This window comes from Meleagris gallopavo, chromosome 1 (genome assembly GCF_000146605.3).
Source record: "Meleagris gallopavo isolate NT-WF06-2002-E0010 breed Aviagen turkey brand Nicholas breeding stock chromosome 1, Turkey_5.1, whole genome shotgun sequence".
In the NCBI taxonomy this organism is placed as follows: Eukaryota; Metazoa; Chordata; class Aves; order Galliformes; family Phasianidae; genus Meleagris; species Meleagris gallopavo.
The window spans coordinates 187,760,211-187,787,174 of NC_015011.2; the positions used below are offsets into that span (position 1 = coordinate 187,760,211).

The 26,964-nt window shown below is 38.7% G+C and overlaps 1 protein-coding gene and 1 pseudogene across 1 annotated transcript in view; one reads left to right on the forward strand and one right to left on the reverse strand.

Moving 5' to 3' along the window:
- LOC100551294 (transmembrane protein 135) overlaps positions 1–23,061 on the reverse strand; it is a 104,164-nt gene extending 81,103 nt beyond the window's left edge. The window contains exons 1-2 of the mRNA XM_031552288.1: positions 22,972–23,061; positions 18,964–19,065 (exon numbers count right to left, since the gene is read on the reverse strand). Of these exons, the coding sequence (XP_031408148.1) occupies positions 18,964–19,065; positions 22,972–23,061 (192 nt within the window). The remainder of the gene's footprint in view (positions 1–18,963; positions 19,066–22,971) is intronic.
- Positions 22,923–23,077, forward strand: LOC116216218 (annotated as a pseudogene).
- The last annotated feature ends 3,887 nt before the right edge of the window (positions 23,078–26,964 follow it).

Consider the following 26,964-nt stretch of genomic DNA (forward strand, 5'->3'; position numbering starts at 1 on the left):
TACTCTAGACTTCAGAGATTAACCAATACTCTAGAGGAACATTTAATCTGAAATTCACATAGATGTTTTCATCCTTCTGAGTCAGTCACTAGACCCTCAGATACAGCTGAAGAAGAAAAATGGGCAGTTTTAGAGATGACTCATCCCAATGTAGACTGTAAAATAAACCATACAGCCTCAGACATGGAAAAGTGGGATGAGTAGTAAAATTATGAGTGAGAGTCCAATTGGCTCTGATACTATAGGTCAGTAATTAAGTGCCATAATCATATGTTTATAAGACAGAAGTCTAGTCTTGAAAATTCTTGGGTTTTCTTGTTCTCATCACTTCAATTGCTAAAATAAATAAGAACAGGTCCAGAAAAAGAAAGACAGAGACTTGAAATCCCTGTATGAGTCTTCCTTGATTGTCAAGGATTTATTCAGGAAATAGAAGCCATGGTTTAAAGTTCCACCTCAGTCCTTGCCCAGATGGTCTGTAAAGTGCAGCTTTGTTATTTGGCACTTCCATAGACAAAGAAGCCCTTGGGAAACTGGCCTAAGGGCAGCCTTCCAGGAGAACAGAGCAACTTTTTGCTGCATTTTGGAAAAAAAATAATAGGAAAAATCCAAAGGGTCAACACCAGAATAAAATAACCAAAACAGCCCTATAGTGAGTAGTATCCTCAGCTTATTTCCTCCACCCTTGGCTCTGAATCTTCCCTTAACTAGATCAGTGAGATAGTTGATCCACAAACTCCATTACAACTTCTCTTATTCGTTATAGTTTCAGCCACCATTTGGGACCTCTCCAGAGATTCCATTTTTATTCTCCTCCCATAGCTTATGCTATTAATTACATCCAGAAATCAAGCCTGAGACACAATGAAGCTATTTCCAGACAACCTCTTCACTCATTTTGTCACTTCTGCTCTCTGGGCCCCACCACGTGTTCATCTGATCAATCCATTGGCCTTTGGGCATGGACTGGCTCTAACAAGTTATGTCTACATTGCTAAATAATTGAATATAATGGGGCAACTCCAACTCTGGACCCCTACATAGCCATATCTCTCACTATTTGTTTCCTGATTCTTATCCTTCTTTAGGTAGCAGCACAACAACAACACAATATCACACAACCCCTAGTATGAGAATATTGGTCGCCTCACAAGCTCTCCACAAATAAATATTTAATGATGCTTCTTCATGTTGGGAGTTCAAAAGAGCATTTCTTTCCTTCCAAAGCCCCTGCTTGTTCTATTCATTTGTGCCAGGTATGACCTTTCTACTACACTGAAGAAACAAAATTTATTTGAGCATAACCCTCACAGTTTTTCTTGGTTCTACACTGCGAGTTCAGACAATGCAGTAATCCAATCCATGATACTTTGAGCAGTCCACCGTACATATTTATGGTTCTGTTTTAAAATTAATAGGAAAAAAATATATAAATTAAACATGAACTTTTCTTGCTGGACAAAGCCCATTTCCCTAGCTTAACTATGAATGCATATTTTCACCACATTAGGTAGCAGTTGCCAAAGAGGCTTATAAACTTATAGAAGCAATACATGGTAAGCAGTGAACTGTTCAAGTCTGTATAAAACAGTATTTTAAGGCAGATGAGTATTATGGGAAATGCAGGAATAACACTCCCCTGAGGGCTGGGGTAAGTTTGCTCTCTGTCAGATTGACCTTATGTAGCTGTACCAAATCATCGCTGAAGTTATCCTGACTCTAACCATGCAGGACTTTAATAACATTTTATGCATCTTTTCCTCATCCAAGAGGGCAAAAGAACTAAGTGGGTTATTTCAAAAAGCTTTTTAATGCTAATGAAATTTCTGTGCAACCCAGCAGAGAATGTGGGTTCTCCTTATGTCTGAAGGTCATGTCTCAGTCAATCAAGAAACCGTCTGCATGTTCCTCCAAATGCTTTTGATGCACTATTTTGAGATGGACAAAGGTAACACCCGTGTTTTTCTTCAGCTGAATACACTGTGCTGTTGAAATTCAAGTCATATCTTCCATCTAATCTTCCCTGTTTCCTCAGAAATACCATCTGGAGCAGCCAAAAAGGAATAGCAGTTAACTGATCTGCTGGCACCTTCAGTGAGATTAATGAATCCATCATGGGAGAGGTCAGACAAGGCACCATCCCTGAGTCACTGCCACAGGAACACAGGAATTATTTTAATCTCAAAACTTGTCCTCCAGCTTTTCAATTTAATAAGCAGCTACCTTTGGCAGGAACCACGCAAAGAAGCCCTGGTCTTAAATGATTTATCTATATGCAAAGATGGAGGAAAGAAAGCGGAAGCAAGGCCAAGGAGAAGCTGTGTACTTCAGTTTAGCCTCAGCAGGCAGCATCTCCCCTTCCCAGGGGAGATGGGGGAGAGAACTAGAAAGATAAAAGTGCAAGAACTCCTGGGTTGAGATAACAATAACTTACTAGATAAAGCTTGGTGTAAGCAAAGCTAAACAAGGAATTCATTTGCTACTTCTCATTAGCAGGAAAGCAGGGCTCATCACACATAATGGTACCTTGGAAAAACAAGTGCTATCATGCTTAACATTACCTCCTTCCTTCTTCTTTACTCTAGTTTTTATTACTGAGCATGATTTGATGCTGTACAACATGGGATATCCCTTTGGCCTGTCTGGGTCAGCCATTCTGGCTGCATTCCCTCCCATCTTGTGCACCCCCATCCTGCTCACATATGCTTATTGCAAAGAGAGGTACTCAAGAGCATACAGGTCTTTTATCAAGTTACACTGTTCTTGTGTTACTATTAACTCAGTACCTAGGCTTTGTCCCAACATGTATGTACCAAATGATACTAACACCTATTTTGTTAAAAATGATCTTTTCTCTTTTCATTCTTTTCAACAGGAAATTGAAACAATTTCAATATATATCAGGCTGAAGTACAGTAATGACGCACAATCCTGGCACAGATTCTGAGAAGAAAATAATACTGGCATAGCCACGTAGGGGCAGAACAGAAAGCAAAAGGCTTATTGCAGAGAGGTGTTTATGTGGAGTGAGCAGGTAGTCATTTATCAAATAGCACTGCTTATTAGACTATGACAGTGAAGTAACTTTGCTATGGAATGTCCTGTGATGCCCATTCTACTGTTAAACAAAAAAGAAGGAAGTTGTGTGCAATTGCATTTTTTCTATAAGCTTTGACTAAGGAGGATTATGCATCAGCTTTTAGAGTAGTTAAGAATTCTCAACAGCATTAGCCAACTCTCTAGGGTCTAAGAAAAGTAAATGCAACATTTTGTACTATGTAACACTACAATAGACACGAATACATCCACATCTCCTCATCTAGGTTATCTCAGATATTAGTCTACAAACTAATTTTCTAGTGAAGTATTAGCCAGGCACCTTTCCCCCTACTAACAAGTTTAAGATCCCATGAACAATGTGAAGGATGTTGAGACCCTGTAATAAGGCAAGAAGATGTAGAGTTAAGGTTCAGTTTGTTGAATGACAGATCTGCAAATTGTTGTTTATAATAGTGCCAAAACTGGGAGAAAAAGTCATAGAATCACAGAATCATTAAGGTTGGAAACCACTAACATCATCTAATCCAACCATCAACCTGTCTCCATGCCTACTGACCCACGTCACTCAATGTGACATCTAACCTTTCCTTAAACACCTCTATATCTCCCTGAGCAGCTTGTTTCAATGTCTCACTACTCCTTGTAAGAAGGAATTCTTCCTAATATCCAATCTGAACCTCCTCTTATACAACTTAAAGCACTTTCCTCTTATACTATTGCTAGGTACCTGGGAGAAGAGAAAATTTATCAGCCTGTCTTCTAGCCATGATATTTGCTGATCAAAATGTCTCACTGGGGACATGGTTCTTCACTTTTTTCTGTTCTAGTTCCTCCATTCTAGTAGTACTTCTCCTTCAGCAGTTTTAACCTCTAACAAGAAACTGAAAGTTTCACATTTCAAACTGTATCAAAGTGCTTCAATTGTGCAGTGGTGAGGAGGACTTTTGAAAGTCTAAGAGATATCAGATTGTTTTTGAATAACTGGTGACTGAGAAGTACAGTGCCTGTCACATATATATACATGAAGCTCTCTCCTAGCATTTCATTGATTTACATTATATCTTGCATCATCTGTCTTGTCTTCAGAAAAAAAAAAATAAAAAAAAGAAAAACAAAACAAAAAAACAACAACAAAGCCAACAGCAGCAATAGTGAAAGCCATGGAAAAAAATAATTTCTAGTTGAATAATTTTCTTATTCTTGGTATAGATGGCCTTGTACTTCACATCCTGAGCTGTATGGCTCCCAAGGTCACACCAGCATGCATGGCCAGGAGGAAAGATAGAGTTATTAATGGCAACAACCATTTAATAGAATCATAGAATCAGAGGTTGGAAAAGACCTCTAAGATCAAGTCCAACCATCAACCCACTCCACCATTCGCACTAAGCTATGTCTCTCAGTGCCACATCTCCACAGTTCTTGAGCAACTCCAGAGATGGTGACTCCACTACTTCCCTAGTGGCCCCACAAGTTTCAACAAACTGTCAGAGCTTAACATTTCTCTTCCACTAAACAAATACCATGAGTAAAAATACTAGGAATGTTGTGGGTGTTTCATCACTTGTTTTGTGTGGGATACTTTCAGGTAGAGGAAAAAATATGGCTTAACACTGACTCCAGAAAGAAACATTATATAATATTCCCACATACATAACAGTGCCATCTATCTATTTTCAGTTTTAAAAGAAGCACTGTTATTTCTTACCCTTCTCATTTCTACAATTTTCTCTGTGGACATGTGGCAGTGTGACACACTCAAATGCAGCAACAACTTAACATCAGAAGAAAAAAATGCCTTCTCTAACTTCTCCATCAGAGGGGTCTCTCTTTGTCTAGGAGCGATGAGAGCTTCCAATGAATTATTTGTCTGCATTCCTTTCTAGAATTAATACTGTAACTGTTGTTCATAGAGATCTTGGGAAGCCCACAGGATCAGTTGTGGAAGGATGGCATCCTATGGGAGGGAGACATGTGGATCAGAGAGTGACCATGGAGGAGCAGCAGAGACAAAGTTATGGACTGTCCACAGTCTCTGTTCCCCATTACTCTGCACTGCTCAATGGGTTGAGGTAGGAAAAGATGATAGAGGGGAGGAAGTTTGTAGATGCATCTGAATCTACAAAAAGAGAAATCAGCCTTTTAAAGGACAAATAAAAATACATATTTTTTACTGCACTTACTACACTGTCAATATTTTCCATCACCGTTCATAAAGCTCACAGTAAGTATTCTGTTTCCAGTGCTGAATCTTACTCATTGACTTTAGTGATTAGACTATTAAAACTGGGGGTAGGTGGGAGAGAACATTCTATCATCTTGTGTGAAACTTCACAGTCTTTTGGCATTATGCAAATACTCTCAATTAATCTTAGTGTAACTAGAATTATGGAAAGTGAAGGTTGCAGTGACTGTTTTGATGAAAAAACAGTATGTCAACATGGCTTGATTATGGAAATGAAATTTGGGTAGGGAATTCAACTGTTAAAGCAGAAAATGTCTAATTAAATGGAACACATGCTTTAAATTTCACTTATTTGCTACACAAGAATTCTTTCTCAAGTTCTGTTTAAGTAGTGTTACACAGCAACATATAATTAAGAATCTAATACCATCTTCAAGTTACAAAAGGCATCCCACTTTTAACAGGAAATAGCAGCCCATATGAGAGATTTTCATTAACTGAAACAAATATTTAGGCTATCAAAATGTATTGAGGTTTGATGTTCAGCATAGAGAACACAGAGCTGATCTTAAGGAGAAAAGTAAAAGCAACAAGAAAATGCAATCAGAAACATACAAAGTTCTTATACATCTTCTATATAACAGAGGAAACACTCTCAGCTCCTGAATGCATAAACACCAGCACAAATATCTATGTTTCATAAAATCTGTACCCAAAGCTCATCGTCTGTTTCTTATTTGCTGTATGTTATTCTCTTCATTAACTTATATCAGTAATTCATTCTTAGATCAGAAATAATTGGAAGTAGTTTACACTTACAAAAGAATAAAGGGAAGACAGACAGACTGTAGATAGCCCAGGGACTGAAGGTAATGTGTGCTATCCCCCAGTGCCAGTGAAAGACACAGCAGATTGGTGACCATTTTCCTGAAGAAAATATATTCCTGCTGATGGGCAGAGACAAATAGAATGTTGTGCCTTGGTATTTTAGACTCCTTTATCCAGATGCCAATTAGCTCTGAAATTAGATCAAAAATTCACACACAGTTAGCAGTGTTTGTGTTACCACAAATCCCCAAAGCCCAAGTAACAATGGAAGATGCTAGTATGGTTATTACAATGAACAAAGAGCAGAAACAGATTTCCTGTCAGTGCTCACAACTGGAGTCGGAAAGTATCACTAGAAGAATAACATAGGTACAGTTTATTTGATTAACAATGCATTTTCATAGAATCATAGGATGACTTGTGTTGGAAAGGACTTCAAAGATCATCTAGTTCCTACCCCACTGCCACAGGCAGGGTTGCCAACCACTGTATCAGGCTCCAGATCAGGTTACTCAGAGCCCCATCCACGCTGACCATGAGCACTTTCAGGGATGCAGCATCCACAGCTTCTCTGGGCAGCCTCTGCTAGCACTTCACCATGCTCTGAGTGAAAATTTTCCCCCAACTTCTACTCTAAATCTCTCCTCTTTTAGTTCAAAATAATTCCCCCTTGGCCTATCACTATCCACACATGTAAAAAGTTTCCTTCTACTAATAAGCTCCCGTTGAGTATTGGAAGATTGCTATCTTATCTCCCTTGAGCCTTCTCTTCTCCACAGTGAACAAGCCCAGCTCCCTCAGCCTGTCTTCACAAGAGAGGTATTCCAGCCCTATCATCATAGGTCCTCCTTTGGACCTGTTTCCATGGACTGATAAACATTGTTCACATTTGATGAGTGATTTCAGATGTAAAAAATATTTCAAAATGCTTTACTTCAGCATTTTCTTAAGTGAAGAAATGTTATTCTCACCTTAAAATCTTTTAAAAATATTCTATTTCTGTTGTAATGACTAATGTTATTTCTGGAGTGAAAAGCCTGATAATTTGAATATTAAAGAGAAAAATGTATTATACTTACATACTATTTTTAGCCCAATTACAACACAATAAGCAAAAACAGTATAAAGTTGGGATACAGAGATAGTCATTGCATCTTCCTAGCAGTTTAAATTTTACTAAGCTATTTCAAAGTATGCTAACAAGAGCCTGAAAAGATTTGAAAAGTGAGACCTTCAATTTGTTCATGAAGATGTTCTTCTCAAACTCAACCAAATGTCTGAAAGAAAGCTCAGTAGAGTCTACTTGAAATTTTAAAGCTATTGATAAAAGCTATTATGCAATCAATCTAAATCAATAAAAATGCAATCCATTTAAACCAATAAAAGCTATTATTCAATCAATTTCCAACTGGTTGTTTCATAACTGCCTGCTTCATCCTAAATAACCTGTCAATGCCATAGTGTTATATAAGCTATCTGTAGTTCGCTCAGAGCACACACAGAAAAAAAGACTGAGAGCAAATTCCTCTCAGACCACCTAGGAGGGATGCATGAAGTTAATAATAATTAATAACATGAATATCTGAACATCAGAATAGCAAAAATATTTAACAAATTGTTTTAACTGGCTGTCATAACACCCATGTCCTCCAAGCTCAGTTTTTCCAGTGGAGTTTGGATCTCCAGATCAGCATTAAAGTCTTGAGTGCAACAAGCATATCTGGGGCACCGGGGAATTTAAAGATTGAGAAAAACTGATTAAGAGAGAAAGTAGTGGTGGTTAATACAAATGAGATCAAAGGAAACTCATCAGTGTCAAATGGACTGTGTAGAATATCTCCCAGTGTAGCAATTGCATTAATAAGCATGCAGTTTCACGAAGCCAAGCTGCTAAAAACACTGGACTGTGCTAATTACACCCTATAAAATAAAACAAACTTACAGATACAGAAAGGTTGTTCTAAAGCTTACAGTCACTGAGCACCTAAATGTAAATCTACCAGGAAGACACTGTGTGAATTCACTTGCTTCCTTGCAAAATTCTGGGTTGACAGTTAACAGAAAAGCTGCAGTAAGATAACATCATGATGCACTGAAATGTCTTTATTAATGACAGGGAGGGTTATTCAGCTCTGGGGCAGAAACCCAGGTATATCATGGATGAGTCACGACATCTAGTGATGGTAGAAGGACCTAGTCATGAGAAATTCAGACGCGGAACACTGAGTCAGCAAGGTATGTAAACATATGCCTTCCTATTTGAAATCAGTTGAAATATACCCATAATTATCTACTGAAAGAGCTAGAAAACTACCCCATTAAACACAAAACCAGCCCAGAAGCCTGAACCTTCATGGTATGGCCTACCTGAATCCATGGGCTGGGTCTCTATTCCAATGGTGGAACAAAGCCAAACAGTGTACCTTGTCTCCGTAGTTAAATTGTTCATACTGTCCGGTTGCCAAAATTGTCGCTGACATGGGACTCCCATAGCAGTCCATAAATCAGATCCAAACTCTTGCAATTAAAAGATACAGTTCCTTTATCTTGAGTGGGTTTTCAATTAGCAGTCCATGACAAAAGTGAAGGTTGTGTTGCAGCCCAACATGTAAGTGAGGCATTGTGCTACCTTTCCTGGCGGGGATGGCGCCAATACATTCAGGGGACCTCCAAGGTACAAAGCTTGCTGATAGAAAGCCCATACCAGTCCTATGTCAGAAGCATGAACTGTCCCCAAAACCTTTGTAGTCAAGCACTGTAGACAAAATGGCCCAGAACAGAACAAAGAGAGAGTTAATAGCTAACAAAGAGAATTAAAAAATTTGAACCTGAGCTGTGACTTTCTTTCGTTTTACAGCAGATACATCTATTGGATCCATTACAGCTTCTTTCTTTGCCTCTGATATAGTAATTTAGTACGAAAATGTGCTTGTCACATCTTTTACTGTGTATTTGTAAAGGGATTTATACATCGAGACTCTGCTATTAGCTAAAAATTGTAGTGTACAAATTTATGGTAATTTTTAAGAGATTAGACACTCAAAACTCTTTATTCCAATATCATTTAAAAATGTATGAGCATTTTTAATAAAGATATATATACAACATCTCCTTATAGAAATATATGTTTCTGTTAGCTCTGAGACAAAAATATTGAAAATCCATTAAGCTCTGAAAATTGGGTTATAAGTGATCAAGTGAGTTGGTCATATAGTACAGTGAGGAATTATCATCAAACAGTAAGTCAAGATTTGTAGGACTGGGATAACAATCTGCATTTGTGAGAATAGTCAAAGAGAGTTTCAAAACAAGCAAACAAACAAAAAATAAAATAACTAACTTTATTCATCATCTTCCATAAAGCAGAACCATAAGAAAGAAGAATTAGTATTGACATAACAGGTACCCCATTAAACATTTCATTTAGTTCAGGATTCACTTGTTGCAGTCTCTATATAATAAATGTTTCTATAATAAATAGAGTGTATATGCAAAGCATCTTCTGTGAGAGTAACCTACTTTCAGTAGTATGTTGCTGGAGGCTCTGTTATAGCTGTACAGCTCGTGCATAACTGCCCAAACTCAGTATACTTTTGAGAGAACTAAGGGAAGCCTGCTATTCCCTTATACTCTAGAGAGTGCCACATGCCAAGACAGGCCTTTAGTCCAGCTTCTTTGAGCCATTCCTATGTCTTTTGGGCCCTGTATTTGTGTGAGTTTGTTTTCAGAGATCTGAGCAACTATGTAATGACATCAGCAGCAGAACAGCAGAATATTCAAGAGCAGGAATTGAGACAAAGGAGTTCAGAAAGCAAGAAATGTAGAAAGGGTTTATCTAAAACTACCCTGGCATGATTCGTTCTGGCTTAAGACCGCAGTCTGCTACCTTTTTTCTCATTTAAGTTCATTTTGTTGGTCATTTTTGTCATCCAAATTGCTTCGCTCCCACATATGTAAATTCAAATCATTGGCAATGCTTAACAAAGCTCCATCTGTATTCCTTTATCCCTTCTTTTTTTCTTCCAGGTACTATTTGCAAAGAAAGATAGATGTTGCTTTTCTTTACATTGCAATTAAAGTGCTATAGGAAGTCTTAAAGGAAAAAGGAGAATCTTCACTGGATAGATCTCCACACTGCATACTTAATGAGACCACTGTCTCTCATTCGTATAATTGATGGTTCAAACAGCTATACCAACATTTCAGTACTGTCCTGTATTTGCCAAGGAGCCTTTTTGTAAATACTTGCTTTTAGAAAAAGGATGTGGGCAAGTCACTTTCCATGTTTCCATGACTGCTGCTGTGTTTAATTCGTTTTGATTTGCTCTGTTTACATCTGCTTTCAGTCCTTGTGTCCTGTCTTCTGAGAATTCACCTCATTCACCTTTTGTTTCCAAAAAAGTAATTGGAAATTTCATGTTATGTTCTTTCTCTTAAAATAAATAAATAAATAAATAATTACAAAAAGCATCATTTCATTTCATTTAGTCATGTTTCTCACTTTTTCCTCTGAAATGTTTTGAGGTACAGGATACAGCTGCAGCAAATGTGAATAAGAGCTTCTGAGTCACCTATTATAAAGAATTGATTTAACTGGGATAAGAATATCTTTTTCTTTCATGAGCTCAGTATAGTTTTAGTTCTTAGCTAGAATCTCCAGATTTTCTCATAGACTACTTAGAACTACTTAGAACTGTAGACTCATATTTTCAATCCCTGTTTAGCAAAACATAGACTAGACTGCCCTTAACACTAACAAAATTTAAACATGTGGTTGAGTTTCTTTGAACGAGTATCTGAAAGCATTTTATATCACCACATTTTTGGCACTTAAGAATGTTATAGTTGTCCCCTGGTACATAGCTAAACACTACCTGTGCAGTTTTACATATCCTTTATTGTAAAGCAACTCCAAAGACTAAGAGAGGGTGAAGCACACAAAATTTACACCTGCAAAAGTGCATGTTTCTTCTGTTTCCTCATGAACTGGACAAGTACATGTATATCAATCCATACCAGCAAATTCTGTCCCTGCCAGCTGTACATCTTGAGAGCTGCTCAAGGTTTCTAAATGGCTTTTTCTTCAGAAGTGGAAAATAAATAAGTAGACACAGTGAGAATTACTGTCTTCCCAGTTACTCAGTTCTTTCATTCTTTCCTGGTTTTCTACCCTGGTTAACAATGTAAGGAGAGGAAGTTGTGGAGGTGACTTGCTTTTACTGTTTTCTTACTGTGAGTTACAGCAACAGCCAAGGATCTTGTTAGCAATTAGGTTTGGCCAGAAAAGTCAATTCTCCTGCAGAAAGGATCAGCCTTTGCCTAATTTTACGCAATTTTGTAGATCTTTGGGACATACAATGCAGAGGGAATCAATCTACTTATTCACATTTCTTAAGATTCTATTCTTAATTAAAAGCTCTTATAAAAGATAAAAAAATATTATTATTATGACTTCTGGTTTTTTATTCTTTAATATTTTTGGGTTTCTTCCTTTATTGCAGTGTCTGCTCCATTTCCTAAGTCCCTTAGTTTAAATTTGAATTGAAATAGCTTCCAGATGCAATTTTACTGCTCTCTTGCCCACATCATGAAAACTAAAAGACACTGTGGAATTCCTATTGAGGTACCACAATCAGTTAAGTTAAACAAATACCTGTAATAAAGCTTTTTTCTGCTCTGTTGACTTAAAAAAAATTAGTAAATCATCTAGAATGGACACAGGATGATGTGAAATAAGATTTTAATAGCAACACATTCACTTTGAGGGTGTTAGGATGCTTCTTGAGAACTTTTGTTTAAAAAATGTGTAAACACACACAGAAAGAAGTTTGGCTTGGGGAAATTTTCACACTAAACAAAAAGAAAGTGAAATTAGTCAGTTGAAATTCAATTACATCTTTGTGCTAAATAAGGCTGCTGATAAAAATCGCACACTGATTATTCCTTAAAAAAAAGAAAAAAAGGTATTAACACCGCTTTGACTTTCCATAACCTTTCTATGAAGTCTGTTTCCAAATGTTTTGTTTATAATAATAATAAAACAAACAAGTAAAAAACCCACAGCATTGCTTTTCACATTGCAATAAATTTTAGAGCTGTATTAAAGAAGATGTATTTCTAATATTCAGACTAGTGTGACTGATTCTGGAAGGCTAAATGGAGGAGTTCATTTCCTATGATTAAATTTTAAATTAGTGAAAGTAAGATACAAAGTCATCTTCCAGCAGAATTCAATGCTCTGTTCTCCTTTTCTCACTGTGCGCCTTAATCCATGAAGATTTCAATTCTCCCTTTTTCTAAGATTTTCCAATTAGACCATTAAACATACTTCTGGTTATTGTCCTCAAGACTGATCAGCATAGAGCGTTTATAAAATATGTGAAAAAAGACATTTGCACCTTTTCATTTCATATCCAATAAGATGTATTATATTAAAAGAAATATGCAAAATGCAATGGATAAAGTCATGATTAATAGTCTGCAAGGAAGCAACGCACCCTGTTGGGTGGACAGTTTGGCATGTGTATTCTTTCCCATCTTTAATTTCTATGAGTCTATGGAAAAAGCTATTGACTAGATAGAGATGAAACATACATAATTGCATTATGTCACAATTTTATGTTTAGCATCTGGCAAAGATTCTGTCTCCAAAGAACAAAATTCAGATATGACAACAATGAACAATGAATCTGATTCTCATCTTCATTAAATTGGGTTTTCATTGCTGTAATTTTTGGCTATTTTTTCTCCTAATATTCTGTCATTCTGGTATCAGCTGATTCAGGATATGAATAGCTAATTAGATTTAGATGGTTTCATGCATCCCAAAGAGAAAACTAAAAATTGGCTAAATCCTTTGGAGAAAAAAATAAAGTAGTACTAGAAGATGACACAGCAAAATGTGCTGCTCTGTAAATAAAACTGTTTTTCATATTCTATCTCAATTGAATATGCAATCTGTGCTTCCATGAGTAACCTTATGCTTTAGGTTACTGACTGCTTTCTTTAAAAGTCAAGAGGCAATATTCTTTTTCATGGCTTTGCAACTTACAGAAAATTTTTGAGCCAGTCTTTTGTGTGACAGATTCCATCAGCAGATACGAGTAGCAACTTTAAGTGTTAGCCTCTACAGTTGCTTGCCTAGCTATTCTGCCACCTTACTGTATAAATTCACTTAGCTACTTTGATATACTATATGACTGTAATTATTTTAGAAGGAGACATTCAGAGTGACAACGTGTAGCTGTTTTGCTCAGATCTTAAAGCATACTGTGAATGATAAGTGTCACTGCCAAGTGTCACTACATTACAGATGTTGTAATGTAGTAACTCAGCATGTATCACAGCATGTACAGAGTTAATTTTATTTTGTTTAAGTCACCTTTTCCAAACTTTTTAATAAATATATATTTTTTACTTGAATTACCTCCACTCTATTGCAGAAATATAGAAAGTATGATAATAAGCAAAAGTTTAAATTACCTAGAGATAAAGCAACCTGTGAATATTTAGCTCTGGCCAGGAAAGTAGAGACATGTTATTCTTCCTGGCTCAAGTGAAGAGAAAAACATTATTGCACACATATTGTAACACCTCCACCAGAGATTAAAAGTGTTTGTGGAAACTAAACATGATTGCAGAAAATGATGCTAAATGGTACAGACTAACCCATGTTTACATTATTTATCTTATCCTCAGAAAGAATGTGATTGCATTTAAAGTGCCATTTGGAAAGGTGCTTGGTCCTTGCAGCCTCTAACTCAAACCTCAGCAAAGGCTTGGGAGAGTTGTAGCTCTGTTGGGAACATACAGACAGCTAAACTGCATGGTCAGTAAAATTTCAGTGCCCAAGAATGGCTCCTCGCATTATACAGAACAGGTTTACTACCTTCATCCTTCCCCATACATTTCAATCTACTAAGACAGTAAAATATGTTAGAATTTCCTCTGGCTACCCTTAAAGTTTAGGGAGAAATACAGATGGAGCATGGAAGAAATGAGCACATCAGAGGTGTATCCATGTGTATATCTGGTATGAGGGTAGATTCAGACTTGCAACTGTGCTTCTCTTGCAATGCACTGTGTGAATTCCCATTGATGTGACAGTGTCCACATCACCTAACAAATTTCCTCTTTGATTCTTTCCCTTCATCTTTCCTTAATTTTATTAAAGTTACTATGTCCCTTCTTGAAGGTAACTCACCAGAAGGCTTGCAAACAAAAGAAATGCAGAAATATTTCTCAGAAGTTTGTACTGATTTGCTTGAAGAGATGCTATAAGCACTTATATCAGGTTATTTGAAAACAAAGACTTTCTGGAAATGTATTTCCTCTGTTTTCAGAAAACATTGATTTTCCATTGATATTGCATATGTCATTAATGCTGGTGGCCGCAGATCTTAAGATATGCATCATTCCCAAGCCTGTGGATATGAGACTTTACGTTGTATCATATAATTTGCTGCTTATTTCTCATACAAGCAATTTTCTAATGTTAAGAACATCTGTGCTAGTAACAATATAATTTATGTGACAATACTTGTTCAGTATTGTTTTACATTACAGAAATTCACTACAATCCTACTCGCCACAACAACCAAAGTAGTGCTAGCACTGACATCAATAAAAGCTAGAGCTGTTCCAAAAGGAATATCAGAGCTATTGTTCACCTAGTGATAACTTCCACCTAAAGAGATTTTCATGCTCACATCTAGCATTCATTTCCTGTAGATAGTTAAACACTAAGTACACCAGAAAAATGGAAAAGGTTTTGATTCCATTTACTGGCATGGATTTAAGGTCAACAGATTTCATTTAAATTGATGTAAGAAAGAACAGAATCCAGCGAACTGTATCAGACCCTAGGCCTATAACATTTTCTTCCTTTCAGATCATACGTTAAGGTCTAGGCCTATAACATTTTCTTCTTTTCAGATCATACGTTAAGGTATTTCTCATTACACTGAAAAAAAATACAAACCTTCAGTCTATATTCTTGTACTCACATCAGTATTTCAATTGACAATGTCAGTACCACAGCAAGTCCATTACCAGAATATATGCTACTAAGCATTCTATTTAAGAGAATTTTATTCTTGACTTTCAGTCTTGATGTTACTTCCTTTTTGTACACTGGGGCAGTGCCAAATAGAATGGTAAAATAAAATTACTAGCACTGAAGTGTTTTTAACTGTGACAGCTAGAGGAAGAAAGGAAAGTAATGATCACGAGTTCAGCTACAGTTTGCAGTGCCTTGTAGAAGAGCTGAATGACACACATACTCTGATGATAGAAGAATCCACTGCAATACACTTGGGCTGAACTTTTTTTTGCCTTTATTTTGCTTTGTAAAGCAGTTGGAGTCCACTAACTAGAGTTGGGCTGTTCTGTACTTGCACTGACGTCAACAAGATCAGTTTCCATTTGTACATACTGTCTACAACTTTGTTGACCTTAACATTTTGACCGTTATTAGGAATCTGGTCTGCACATTATTTTCTATTTTGCTGTTGTAGGACTGACAGTCTCAGCTCCTTCCGTGGATATACTCGGTCTCTGTAATTACCAGCAATTTGTTCTTCTACGCAGACCACTGGCAGGATCAATCAAAACCACAGACTCCTCCCTCTCACAGATTCTGGATGTTATGGTTTAACCCAGAAAGCAGTTAAAAAGCACACAGCCCTTCATTCACTCCCTGTCCCACCCAGTGGGATGAGGGCAAGTACTGGGAAAAAAAGGTGGAACTCAAAAAAAGGAGATAAAAACTGTTTTCTGAGAAAGAAATGGAAGAGAGAAACTATAGTAACGATAATTATACACACACACACACACATATATATATTTACAAAACAAATGATGCACCAAGAAATTGCACACCGCTTGCCAACCGATGCCCTCCACACAGTGGTACCCCTCTGCACTGCTCAGCAACAACTAAAACATCAGTATGTAATCAACTATTTCTCCTGAAGTCAAAATACAGCTTTATGGCAGACACTGAAGAAAATCGCAGCAGAAATCTGAGCAGCCTAACATAGTGGTTGGTAGGCCCACAGCTGGGATCTGTAACTGCGTGATCTTTAAGATCCCTTCCAACCCAAGCCATTCTATGATTCCATGAAACCAGGACAGTGGGGAAGCTGATTTCTTCTGAAGATATTATAAAATACAAAAAGGAAATACACACAACCAGCAAAATGGCCTTGAATGCCTTTCTATCTTCATAGTAATTTCAGTCATTCACAACCCAGTTAAAAGACCTGGAGCAGATCTCTTCAGTCATAACTTGGTATCATATCTACCTCCTTTAGGATTGATTCACTCAAAGAGCAGTTGCCTTCCTCTGTGCCTTCTCAGCATGCTGATGACTAAATAACAGGATGCTCCTTTTCCTGATTGTTACTGGGCTGTTCCCCCTCTCCACAGGCTTAGCACCAGTCATGCTGCTCATCCTGTATTTGATATACATTTACAAGGAGCATGCAGCAAAGGAGCATTGCGTTATTCATCAAGTGCAGCAGGACTTAGCTATCCTGCTGCTTGAGGTCATAGACTGAGTTGCAGCTGACTGTCTCAAGTTTCCCATGATTTATAGCACATCCCCTAGGTCTGTGACCTGACAGTCATTTATATTTCAGCTGCTGTTACATATCACTCCCTCTATCAATAGATTCATCACATTTCCCTTGCAATGATTTTGTCTAACGAACTGAAGGGAAAGGAAAATCTAGCCAATTTGCAGAGGTAAAGGGTCTCCAACTGGCCTTGGATGTTTCTGAACGGGAGAGGTGACCAATGCTTGATCTTTATACTGACTCATGGATGGTGGCAAATGCCTTATTGGAGGGGTAAACCTATTTGGGCTGCTGAACTGTGGAAAGACATTGCTGCCTGAATAAAGGATATGGTTGTAAAGGTACGTCATGTAGATGCTTGTGTGCCCAAGAGTCGGGCTACTGAAGAACAAGAAAATAACCATTAGGTAGATTGAGCTGCCAAAATTGAGGTGGCTCAAACAGATCTGGACTGGCAGAACACGGGTGAATTATTTCTAGCTCGGTGGACCCATGAGACTTTGGACCATCAAGGAAGAGACGCGACATATAAGTGGGCTAGCAACCGAGGGGTGGACTTAACTATGGATGCTATTGCACAGGTTATTCATGACTGTGAAACTGTGCCATAATTAAACAAGCCAAGAGGATGAAACCACTCTGGGGGGAAGGGCAATGGCTAAAGTATAAATATGGGGAGGCATGGCAGGTTGATTATATCACCTTGCCACAATCTCGCAGTGGTAAATGTTATGTGCTTACTATGGTGGAGGCAACCACTGGGTGGCTTGAAACATATGCAGTACCCCATGCTATTGCCCAAATCACCATATTGGATCTTGAGAAACAAGTCCTATGGCAACATGGCACCCCAGAAAGAACTGAGTCAGATGATGGGAACCATTTCAAAAATTCTTTTGTAAATACTTGGGCATTGAGTGGATTTATCATAAACTCTATCATGCACCAGCCTCTGGTAAAATTGAATGATACAATGGGTTGTTAAAAACTATGCTGAAGGCAATGAGTGGCGGAACATTTAAGCACTGGGAGAAGCATTTGGCAGAAGCCACCTGGTTAGTCAATACCAGAGGATCTATCAATCGTGATGGTCCAACCCAGTCCAGCTCCCTACATACCATAGAGGGAGATAAAGTACCTGTAGTATATGTAAAGAGTATGTTGGGAAAAGCAGTTTGGGTCCTTCCAGCTTCTGGAAATGGCAAACCTCTCCATGGTACTGTTTTTGCCCAGGGACCTGCGTCCACTTGGTGGGTGATGCAGAAAAACGGGGATGTTCATTGTGTACCACAAGGAAACTTGATACTGGGGGAGTGCAGTCAGTAATTCTATGTATATATATGTATATAGACGTGTTGTGTAGTGCATTTTAATCATTGTTTGTTTCTATATATATGTATATATATTAAGCATGACGTAGTGATTAGAATAAGGGCTGCAATGTCACGGTTTTGTGTTTTTTGGTTTTCAGTATTCCACATCAAAACATCATGTAGTGCACTGGGAATTAAAGTGTTAATGCTCCAATTCCAGGTACCTGTCCCTGTACATCACAGAAGTCATGGGATCTGGCCCTTCCCCTGGTGGAGCGGTCTCTTACTGCCTGGCAGTGGGTGCTGGAGGGTGCTTTCCTAGCTGTTCCAAGCTTTTCAGGTTTGATTCGGTCTCAGGAACTCCCTCTCTCTCCTATTTTATTTGATTTATTAATCTCAATTTCAATTAGATTGTATTATATTGTGTTATCTTGCATTCTGATATCATAGTCTGTAAAATAAGTTTTCCTCCATCGATCATTGCCGCTGTTTTTTTTTCCTTCCTTGAGCTCAACTCCCATCTCCCTATCCCTTTTCCCTTTTCCTCCCCATTTTGTGGGGCTGCAGGGGCCCTGGGGCCTACTGCCCCCCCGTCACGGGCATAGATTGACCTAGTTAACTCCATGCCAATCATAAATACATGTGTACATATGTGTAATGGAAGGAGACTGTGGAAAAGGATTTTAAACAGCCAGTTTCTTTTAGAGAATATCTGCTGAATTCACACTGAATAATAAGGATACCTACTGTTATTACTGAAATTCATCAGTGGCCCAATTTAGGTTTCAATTGTTGCATCAATAAGATGCAAGATAAAATGTCACATCAGAACTTAGTGATAATTTTAATATTTCTGTAAGATTTTCCTTGGTTCTCTTTACCAGACGTGAAAATCAGATTATTGTCATTGCTCAATTGGAGTAGTCTATCACTTTCTTCTCTAAGCCAGTCAGTCACTGAGATCCCCATTTTCATTTTCCCATAACCATCAATAATTTACCACATTTTTCACAACTGGTTTTAATAATGGTAGACCCAGTATTTCCATCTTTACACAAGCAGGGCTCACCCAAATTCCTCTGTATGTCCGACATACAGAGTTCTATGAAAGAAAAAGAGAAAAAGAGAAAAAGAAAAAGAAAAAGAAAAAGAAAAAGAAAAAGAAAAACATACCAGAAACATTCCTGTGAGGAACAGCTATTTCTAAGTGAAACAACAGAAGAATTTTGAGCAACTAGTGTATGTGTTTTCCTTGTAGTTGTCTGTTCCTCCACACCAATTCAGGTGGACACCAAGCTGAACATGAGCAAGCAATTTGCCCTTGTGGCAAGAGAAGCAATCAGCCTCTTGGTCTGCCTTAGACAAAGTTTTACCAGTAGATCTGTGGTCCTTCCCCTCTGCTCAGCCCTAGTAAGACATGCCTGGCATGCTGCAACCAGCAATGAGCTGCTAATACAAGAGAGATATGGATGTACTGAAGTGAGTCCTGCAAAGGGCTATGAAGATTGTTAAGGGCTTGTCCCATCTGCTATACAAAGATAGGCCAAGAAAAGGGGGAATGCTTGGCTTCAAGAAGGGAGGGCTCCAAGGATCTTAGCAATGTGTATAGATAGCTTCTGTTGAGAAGACAGTGCAGGGCTTTTCTCAGTGCTGTCTTGTGACAGGTCAAGAGGCAATGGGCACAACCTGGAACAATGGCAGTTCCACTGAAACAAAGTCTTTTATGACAAGAAATCTTTCTTCCCAGTAAAAGCAGTCAAGCACTGGCACAGGATGTCCAAGGAGACTGTGGAGTTTCCATCTACTGGAGATAGTCAACACCAATCTAGACTCAGCCCTGGGTGAAGTTGCTTTGAGCAGTGGGGGTGGACAGGACTATCTACAGAAGTCTTTTCCCATCTCAACTTTTCTGCAGTGCTGTGAAATGCTGTGAGATGAACTGCAAGAGCAATCCAAAACCAACAGCTACTGCAAGCTGGAATGCTTGATGGAACAAGTTTCCTCTGTGTGGAAACAGGCCTGGTGGTGTTGGTTGATCCTCGGATGAGCCAGAAGCATGCCCAGGTGGCCAAGAAGGCCAATTGCATCCTGGCTTGAATCAGAAATAGAGTTGCCAGCAGGAGCAGAAAACTGGTATCCAGCCTTGGTGAGTCTGCACCTTGAGTACTGTGTTCAGTTTTGGGCCCCTCACTACAGGAAAGAGATTGAGACCATGGAGTGGATCCAGAGAAGAGCAAAGAAACTGTGAGGGGTCCAGAGTGCAAGTCTTATGGTGGCTGGCTGAGGGAGCTGGGATTGTTCAGTCTGGAGAAGAGGAGGCTCAGAGGAGACCTTATCACTCTCTATAACTATCTGAAAGGAGGTTGCAATGAGCTGGAGGGAAGCCTCTTCTCCCACACAACTACAGAATCACAGAATCACAGAATAGCCAGGGTTGGAAGGGACCTCAAGGATCACGAATCTCCAACCCCTCTGCCACATGCAGGGACACCAACTTCCATTTAATTCAATACTAGACCAGGCTGCCCAGGGCCACATCCAATCTGGCCTTGAACACCTCCAGGGATGGGGCATCTACAACCTCTCTGGGCAGCCTGTTCGAGCACCTTACCACTCCCTCTGTAAAGAATTTCCCCCTGACATCCAACCTAAATTTCCCCTCCCTCAACTTCAAACCATTTCCCCTTGTCCTGCAGTTGTCAACCTTTTCAAAGATTTGATTCCCCTCCTGTTTGTAGGCTCCCGTTAGGTACTGGAAGGCTGCAGTGAGGTCACCCCACAGCCTTCTTTTCTCCAGGATGAACAAGCCCAGCTTCCTCAGCCTGTCCTCATAGGGGAGGTGCTCCTGTCCCCTGATCATCTTCGTGGCTCTCCTCTGGACCCTCTCCAACAGCTCTCTGTCTTTCTTGTACTGGGGGCTCCAGACCTGGATACAGTACTCCGGATGGGGCCTCACAAGAGCAGAGTAGAGGGGGACAATCACCTCCCTGTCCCTGCTGGCCACCGCTCTTCTGATGGAGCCCAGGGTACCATTTACCTTCCAAGCTGCAAGAGCACACTGCTGGCTCATGTTAAGCTTTTCATCCATCAGGACCCCTAGGTCTTTCTCTGCAGGGCTGCTCTCAAGGACTGCTCCTCCCAGTCTGTGTGGATGCCTGGGATTTCTCCAGCCCAAGAGTAAAACTCTGCACTTTGCTGTGTTGAACCTCAGCAGTTTTACCCAGGCCCACCTTACAAGCCTGTTCAGGTCCTTCTGAATGGCATCCCATCCTTCTACCATGTCAACCGCACCACTCAGCTTGGTGTCATCAGCAAACTTGCTGAGGGTGCACTCGATTCTGTCATTGATGTCATTGATAAAGATGTTAAAGAGCACTGGTCCCAAGACAAACGCCTGGGGGACACCGTTCGTTACCGGCCTTCACCTGGTCACAGAACCATTAATGACAGCCCTCTGTCTGCGGCCTTTCAACCAGTTTCTTATCTATCGAGTGGTCCACCCATCAAATCCACATCCCTCCAATTTGGAGATAAGGATGTGGTAGGGGACCGTGTCAAAGGCCATGCTCAAGTCTAGGTAAATGACATCCAGGTAAATATCAAGTAGAGATAGGACGAGAGGCAATGGCCTCAAGTCACATAAAGGGAAGTTCACGTTGGATATTAGGAAAAATTTCTTCTCCAAAAGAGCAGTGATACTTTGTAACTGTCTGCCCAGGGAGTTGGTGGAATCACTGACCCTGGAGTTGTTCAATGAACGTTTAGATGTTGTGTTGCAGGACATGGTTTAGTGAGGACTATTTGTGATCAGTAGTCAATTGGACTAGATAATCTTGTAGGTCTTTTAACCAACCTTGGTGATTCTATGATTCTATGATTCTAAGGGCCTTATGTCCCTATCCTCACTGTCAGGATGGGGAAAGGTGCTGTTATCTGATGGATTTGGGTAGGAGTGGTGCCTCCACCAGGCATTGTTGCTGCCTACACCCTGCCTGCTTAACTTGTCTGTCATCTCTTGTAATTCAGACAACAGCAATTTTCTGTAGCAAAACGAACTTTTTTAGATAATTCAGGATCTGCCTCTCACTGAAAGCAGCAGGAAGCAAGCACTTCTTCTCCAGGTAGTGTAGAAATCAGCTTGCAGACATTGAATATATCTGCTGTGTGTGTACTCCATCTGTAACTTTATCAGAGCACCTACGTAACAGACCCAAGGCACAGGAGCTCAAAACAATGCTTTTGTTGCTAGAGGAAACATTATTTTTTTTTCTCCACTGAAGTGCTGCAGACCAGTGCTTCAGTCTACAACAATATTCATCTCAGGTCTAAATAACACCCAATCAAATTAATAATAATAGGAAAAAAACACTCCTTTGGTATAGTCGACATCAATCCAGTGCACACTCTTCTACTCCAAACTGGACTTCTACATAGTAACAAGGGAACACAGCTTGGCTCTATCTACCAGCACCATCTGCTGTTACCTTGGAGAAGGTATGTTATAGCAAATGATAGAAATTCTGAGTTATAAATCTGTCGTGACACTAATAAAACCTCTGTTATGCAGTCATATCTATAGAGGTAGCTCTTTATGTGCAATCCTAAAGATTTTTTCTGAAAAATCACATTCATAAAATCACAGAATATTTTGAGTTGAAAGAGACCTTTAAAGGCCATCTAATCTAGCCCCCCTGCAATGAACAGGAACACCTACAGCTCCATCAGGTACTCAGAGCCCTTTGACGTTGGAAGTCTCCAGGGATGTCTCCACCATTCCTCTGGGCAACCTGTTTAAGCTCCTCACTACTTTAAAAAACTTTAAATCTCCCCTCTTTATTTTGAAACCATTTCTCACTGTCCTACCACATTCCTCGTTTCTTTACTGAAACTGCTGTTCACATACGCAGCTTTCACTGACTGCCTATTTCCATAGCTTTTGTTTTGTCTGAGACACTCTATTTTGTCTCTTGCTCTCTTGACTAAGATCAAGTGTAGTATCTGTTCTTACCAAATTAATATCTGATACGTCCTCATTTGAGAGGAAAATTTCTATTGGTAAGGTGCTGGAATGGGCTGCCCAGGGAGGTGATTGAGTCATCGTCCTTGGAGGTATCCAAGAAACATTCAGATATTGTACTAAGGGAAATTGAGAAATAATGGTGATAAGTAGACAGTGTGGACTGGATGTTCTTGGAGGTCTTTTCCAACCTTGGTGATCCTAAGATCAATTTAGCTATTACAATGTAAAGTCATGGTAAGGTATAAGATTTGGAGAACCCATTTTTCCCTCTCGCTTCTGTTTTTGCTGTTGATTTTTGCGACTTCTTCATTAAATTTTTCGTGGGGAAACTGTTTCCCATTTAGGCTGCTAGAATTTCAGAATGTAAAGCAGGAACTAAACCGGCAGTGAATGAAGAAAAAATCATTCTTAATGTTTACACATACTCCGTATTTTAGTATTTTAAAACTTTTTATAAGAGTTAATAATAAAACAACAAAAAAAAAAGTGGTTTCTTGCTTGTCTTAACATTAATTGCAGGCTTGGCTAGAATTCAATGAAAATTACCCGTATCACAATTTTTTAACAGAGATTAATTGATCTTTCAGTACTGTGAACTAACAAGACTTTCAAGGAATGGTACGACATTAATTAGAAAAGGGAGCTCTTAATGGTTGCTAAGAAACAAGTATATATTTGTAATCACTTCTTTACCCTCTGGCAGAGATGCCTTGCCATAGATACAAGAATGTTTCCTTAGGAACAAATCCTTCCCATTTTCAATTAGCAAGCTAAGAATTTAAAAGCTTATTGTTAATTATTATAAGGAAATGGGAGGAGATATCTCTGCTAAAGATAGAAAATCAGAAACAATATCCATATTAAAGCACTAAACAGGGCATGATGCTCTGAGCATGTAATAGCAGAGTACATTTGATGGTTTTGCTTTCTGCCAACTAAGAGCTTCCCAAGGAAAGTCTAGACGTGGTTGAGGGAGTGTAGATTGACCAGGTGGCATTTCCAGAAGATATTTCTGATGAAGCAATCTCTTTCAGTAGATGCAAGACAAAAGCTGTGCCACGCAGTTGGTTTCAGGGCTAGGGAACAGCCCCTTCCCTGCTTTATTTACTTGTCTAGGAATAGATCTTGGAATCTGAGAAATCAATGAATCAATTAAAAAAAAAAAAGAGAGAGAGCAGGGAAAAAAAGATACCTTTATAATAACTGGCTCTTTAGGTTTTGACTTTATTTTCTTTTTTAATTCCATCTTAGATCTGACCAGTTTTGTGATGCGTCATTGCATTACATTTCTTTATTTTAAATACTCCTCACTCCATTGCTGCATGTGCCATGCAAAACAACCTGCTAAAGTCCTGTGCTGAATTTTGTTTATGTGAATTGTTCCCTTTACTGCCATGCGGTTGCATCCCACGAGTGAAGTTAGGCAAGTGCTGAAGCATTTACAGAAAACTTAATTGACTACATAGGAATATGGGGAAATTAACTTCATCGAGAGCACTTCCAAAACATGTAAAACATGTAGAATAATAAAACTGGAAACCTCCAGATAATTTTTTTTCTAGTTTCCCTGGAAAGGCTTACAACAGAGGAAGAGGTTTAAACAAAACTGCTATGTTTAAATTTACATTCCTTTAAAAGTAGAATTGTCTTCAGGTCTTATGAAAAATATTTCTATGAGGTCCTGCACAGATTGTTTTTCCCACACTCCTCCCACTCCCTCCAAAAAATAAGAAAAAAATCCAAAGCTTACAACTGAGGCAAAAAAATGGGCAAATGATAAATCACAAAGAGAAACTGTGAAACAGAAGAACCTTGATCTCTTGAAAAGCCAGGAAGCAAGGAAGCAGTGCATCTTTCAAAAACAGGAAAAGAATATCTAGGAAGATACGACGTTGTCCGCAGATGCTGGACGTACCTCAGACATGCCAAATATTCTGAAATAGAGTTGAGATCATGGCAGGCATTAGACTCATTGTCATCTTCCATATGACACTATCATCAAAGATTGGATGAGATCTTGAGCTATCTGAACATGTTGATTTGGAGCACATGCTATTGGGGCTATAAGTCTGAAGCGGCTCTGACCACTATAGGAATAGTGATAGATATCAGACAGCTTTTGAACTACTAGAAAGGTCTTAAAGAATCACAGTAGTGAACACTGAATTTTAGGATGGATGTTGCAGAAGGCAATTGAGGAGGCCACTCCAGTTAGTTTAATATTGAAAAACAGGGAGAGAAATTCCTTAATCACAGTCTGTGAAATTCTGGAATTCTAAATTACTGGCATTTCGAAAGCTAATTGAAAAAGACTTGTTATTGTCTACTGATTGCATTTGTTTTACCGCATTTACATGATTGATTTATTTTTGTCTCAGTGCACAACATATAATCAGGAATGAAAAAGACATTTTGCCTTGCTCTGAAGCAACAGAATAAAACCAGTTTCTTTGAAATGGGTCACAGCTTGGGGCAAAGCCTTGATTCAGGGTTAAAACTTCTTTCAGGTTTGCCATTGATTTTCTATCTGAATGAGCCAGGCATTTGTTTTTCTACTATTTCTTTTACAGCACAAGATCTAGCCTATTTCGAAGTTCCATCTATTAGTTTGATATAAATCTTTTGCCATTGCTGAAGGATCACTGATGATCCTGATCTCGCTGACTTACTCTGATCGTAGGCTCCAAGATTTACAGAAAGCGGAGGTATTATTTAATGTGTTCTGTGGATTTTCTATCATACTGCTTCCAGTGACCATGACGACCTGAATTTGCTGATCCATAAATCATTTCCCAGCCTGTTTCTTCTTCTGAAGTACGTATGGCAACAAGTAGTTGTTTATAACAAAAATAATATTTCATATAGAATATGAATAGAAGGTAAACAATTTCAAGTTAGGATACAGATTAATTTATTTGAATGAGAATATTTAACTTAGTAGAACAGCCTTGATTTTGGGCAAGACAAAAAGAACTTTTTTGTTTATTTTTTCACATTCTTATGTAAACAGTCAACTTCAAGGCACAAGCAAAATTCACATTTTATGGGTCCTAGGTAGACAAAGATAGCTAAAGAGCTTCTCTCTTTACCATGTAGGGATTACTACGTCCTGGACAACCAACCTGGCAGCTACTTTTGTAGAACACAAGCACATTGCAGCAGCAGCTGTTTTCCCAAACCCAACCTAATCCCAACTTCTTAGCTTTGGTATTTCTACATTAGAATTTACCTATATTTTACTGTTATCCCACATATATTCTCTTGTATGGAGATAAATATTGGTGATTATTTTATAACAGAATTTCTGAATAATTACTGTTTTGTACTAAGTTAACGACCATGCCAAATATTAAGCACCATCTATTAGTACATCAGACTATTACTCCTTTATGAACATTAGGGACATGGAAGTAGGTCTTTACTGTTTAATTAGGCCTCTCTTCATTATCTTACCACCATATAACATAGTAGACATGGTATAAAACAAAGCAATGTTAACACTTGCTGTCTACTATCTTTTAACTGACTAATCTTTACATGCATAAGAGACACTGCTGATTTTACTATCATTTTTGCCTTCTCAAAAGGAAGCTTCTTTTAAACAGAGTCATTCCTTATCTATCTCATTATTTCACAACTCCTTGTGAAGAACATCTTGACCAGATAAAGAAAATGTGAGGCAATTAAAAGTAAGTATGCTTACCGATGGGACACCTAACCCACCAGTGCAATTAAAATCAGACATTTCACTTATTTTTAACTTCCCACGGTACCCAGAAGAATGTGCTTAAAACTTTCTGCCACCAGTGGTGAGTAGACTGAAACTTTGTCCTTTAAGTAAGCTCTAAAGCTCCTCCAACCATTTCCACTTCTCCTCCAGGCTTCTGATTTTTTCCCATCCACAGTGTTAATACCCAAATAAAATGTTTTAAATAGTAGATCCTTTATTTTTTTCTTTCCCCCCCCCCCCCACACACACAC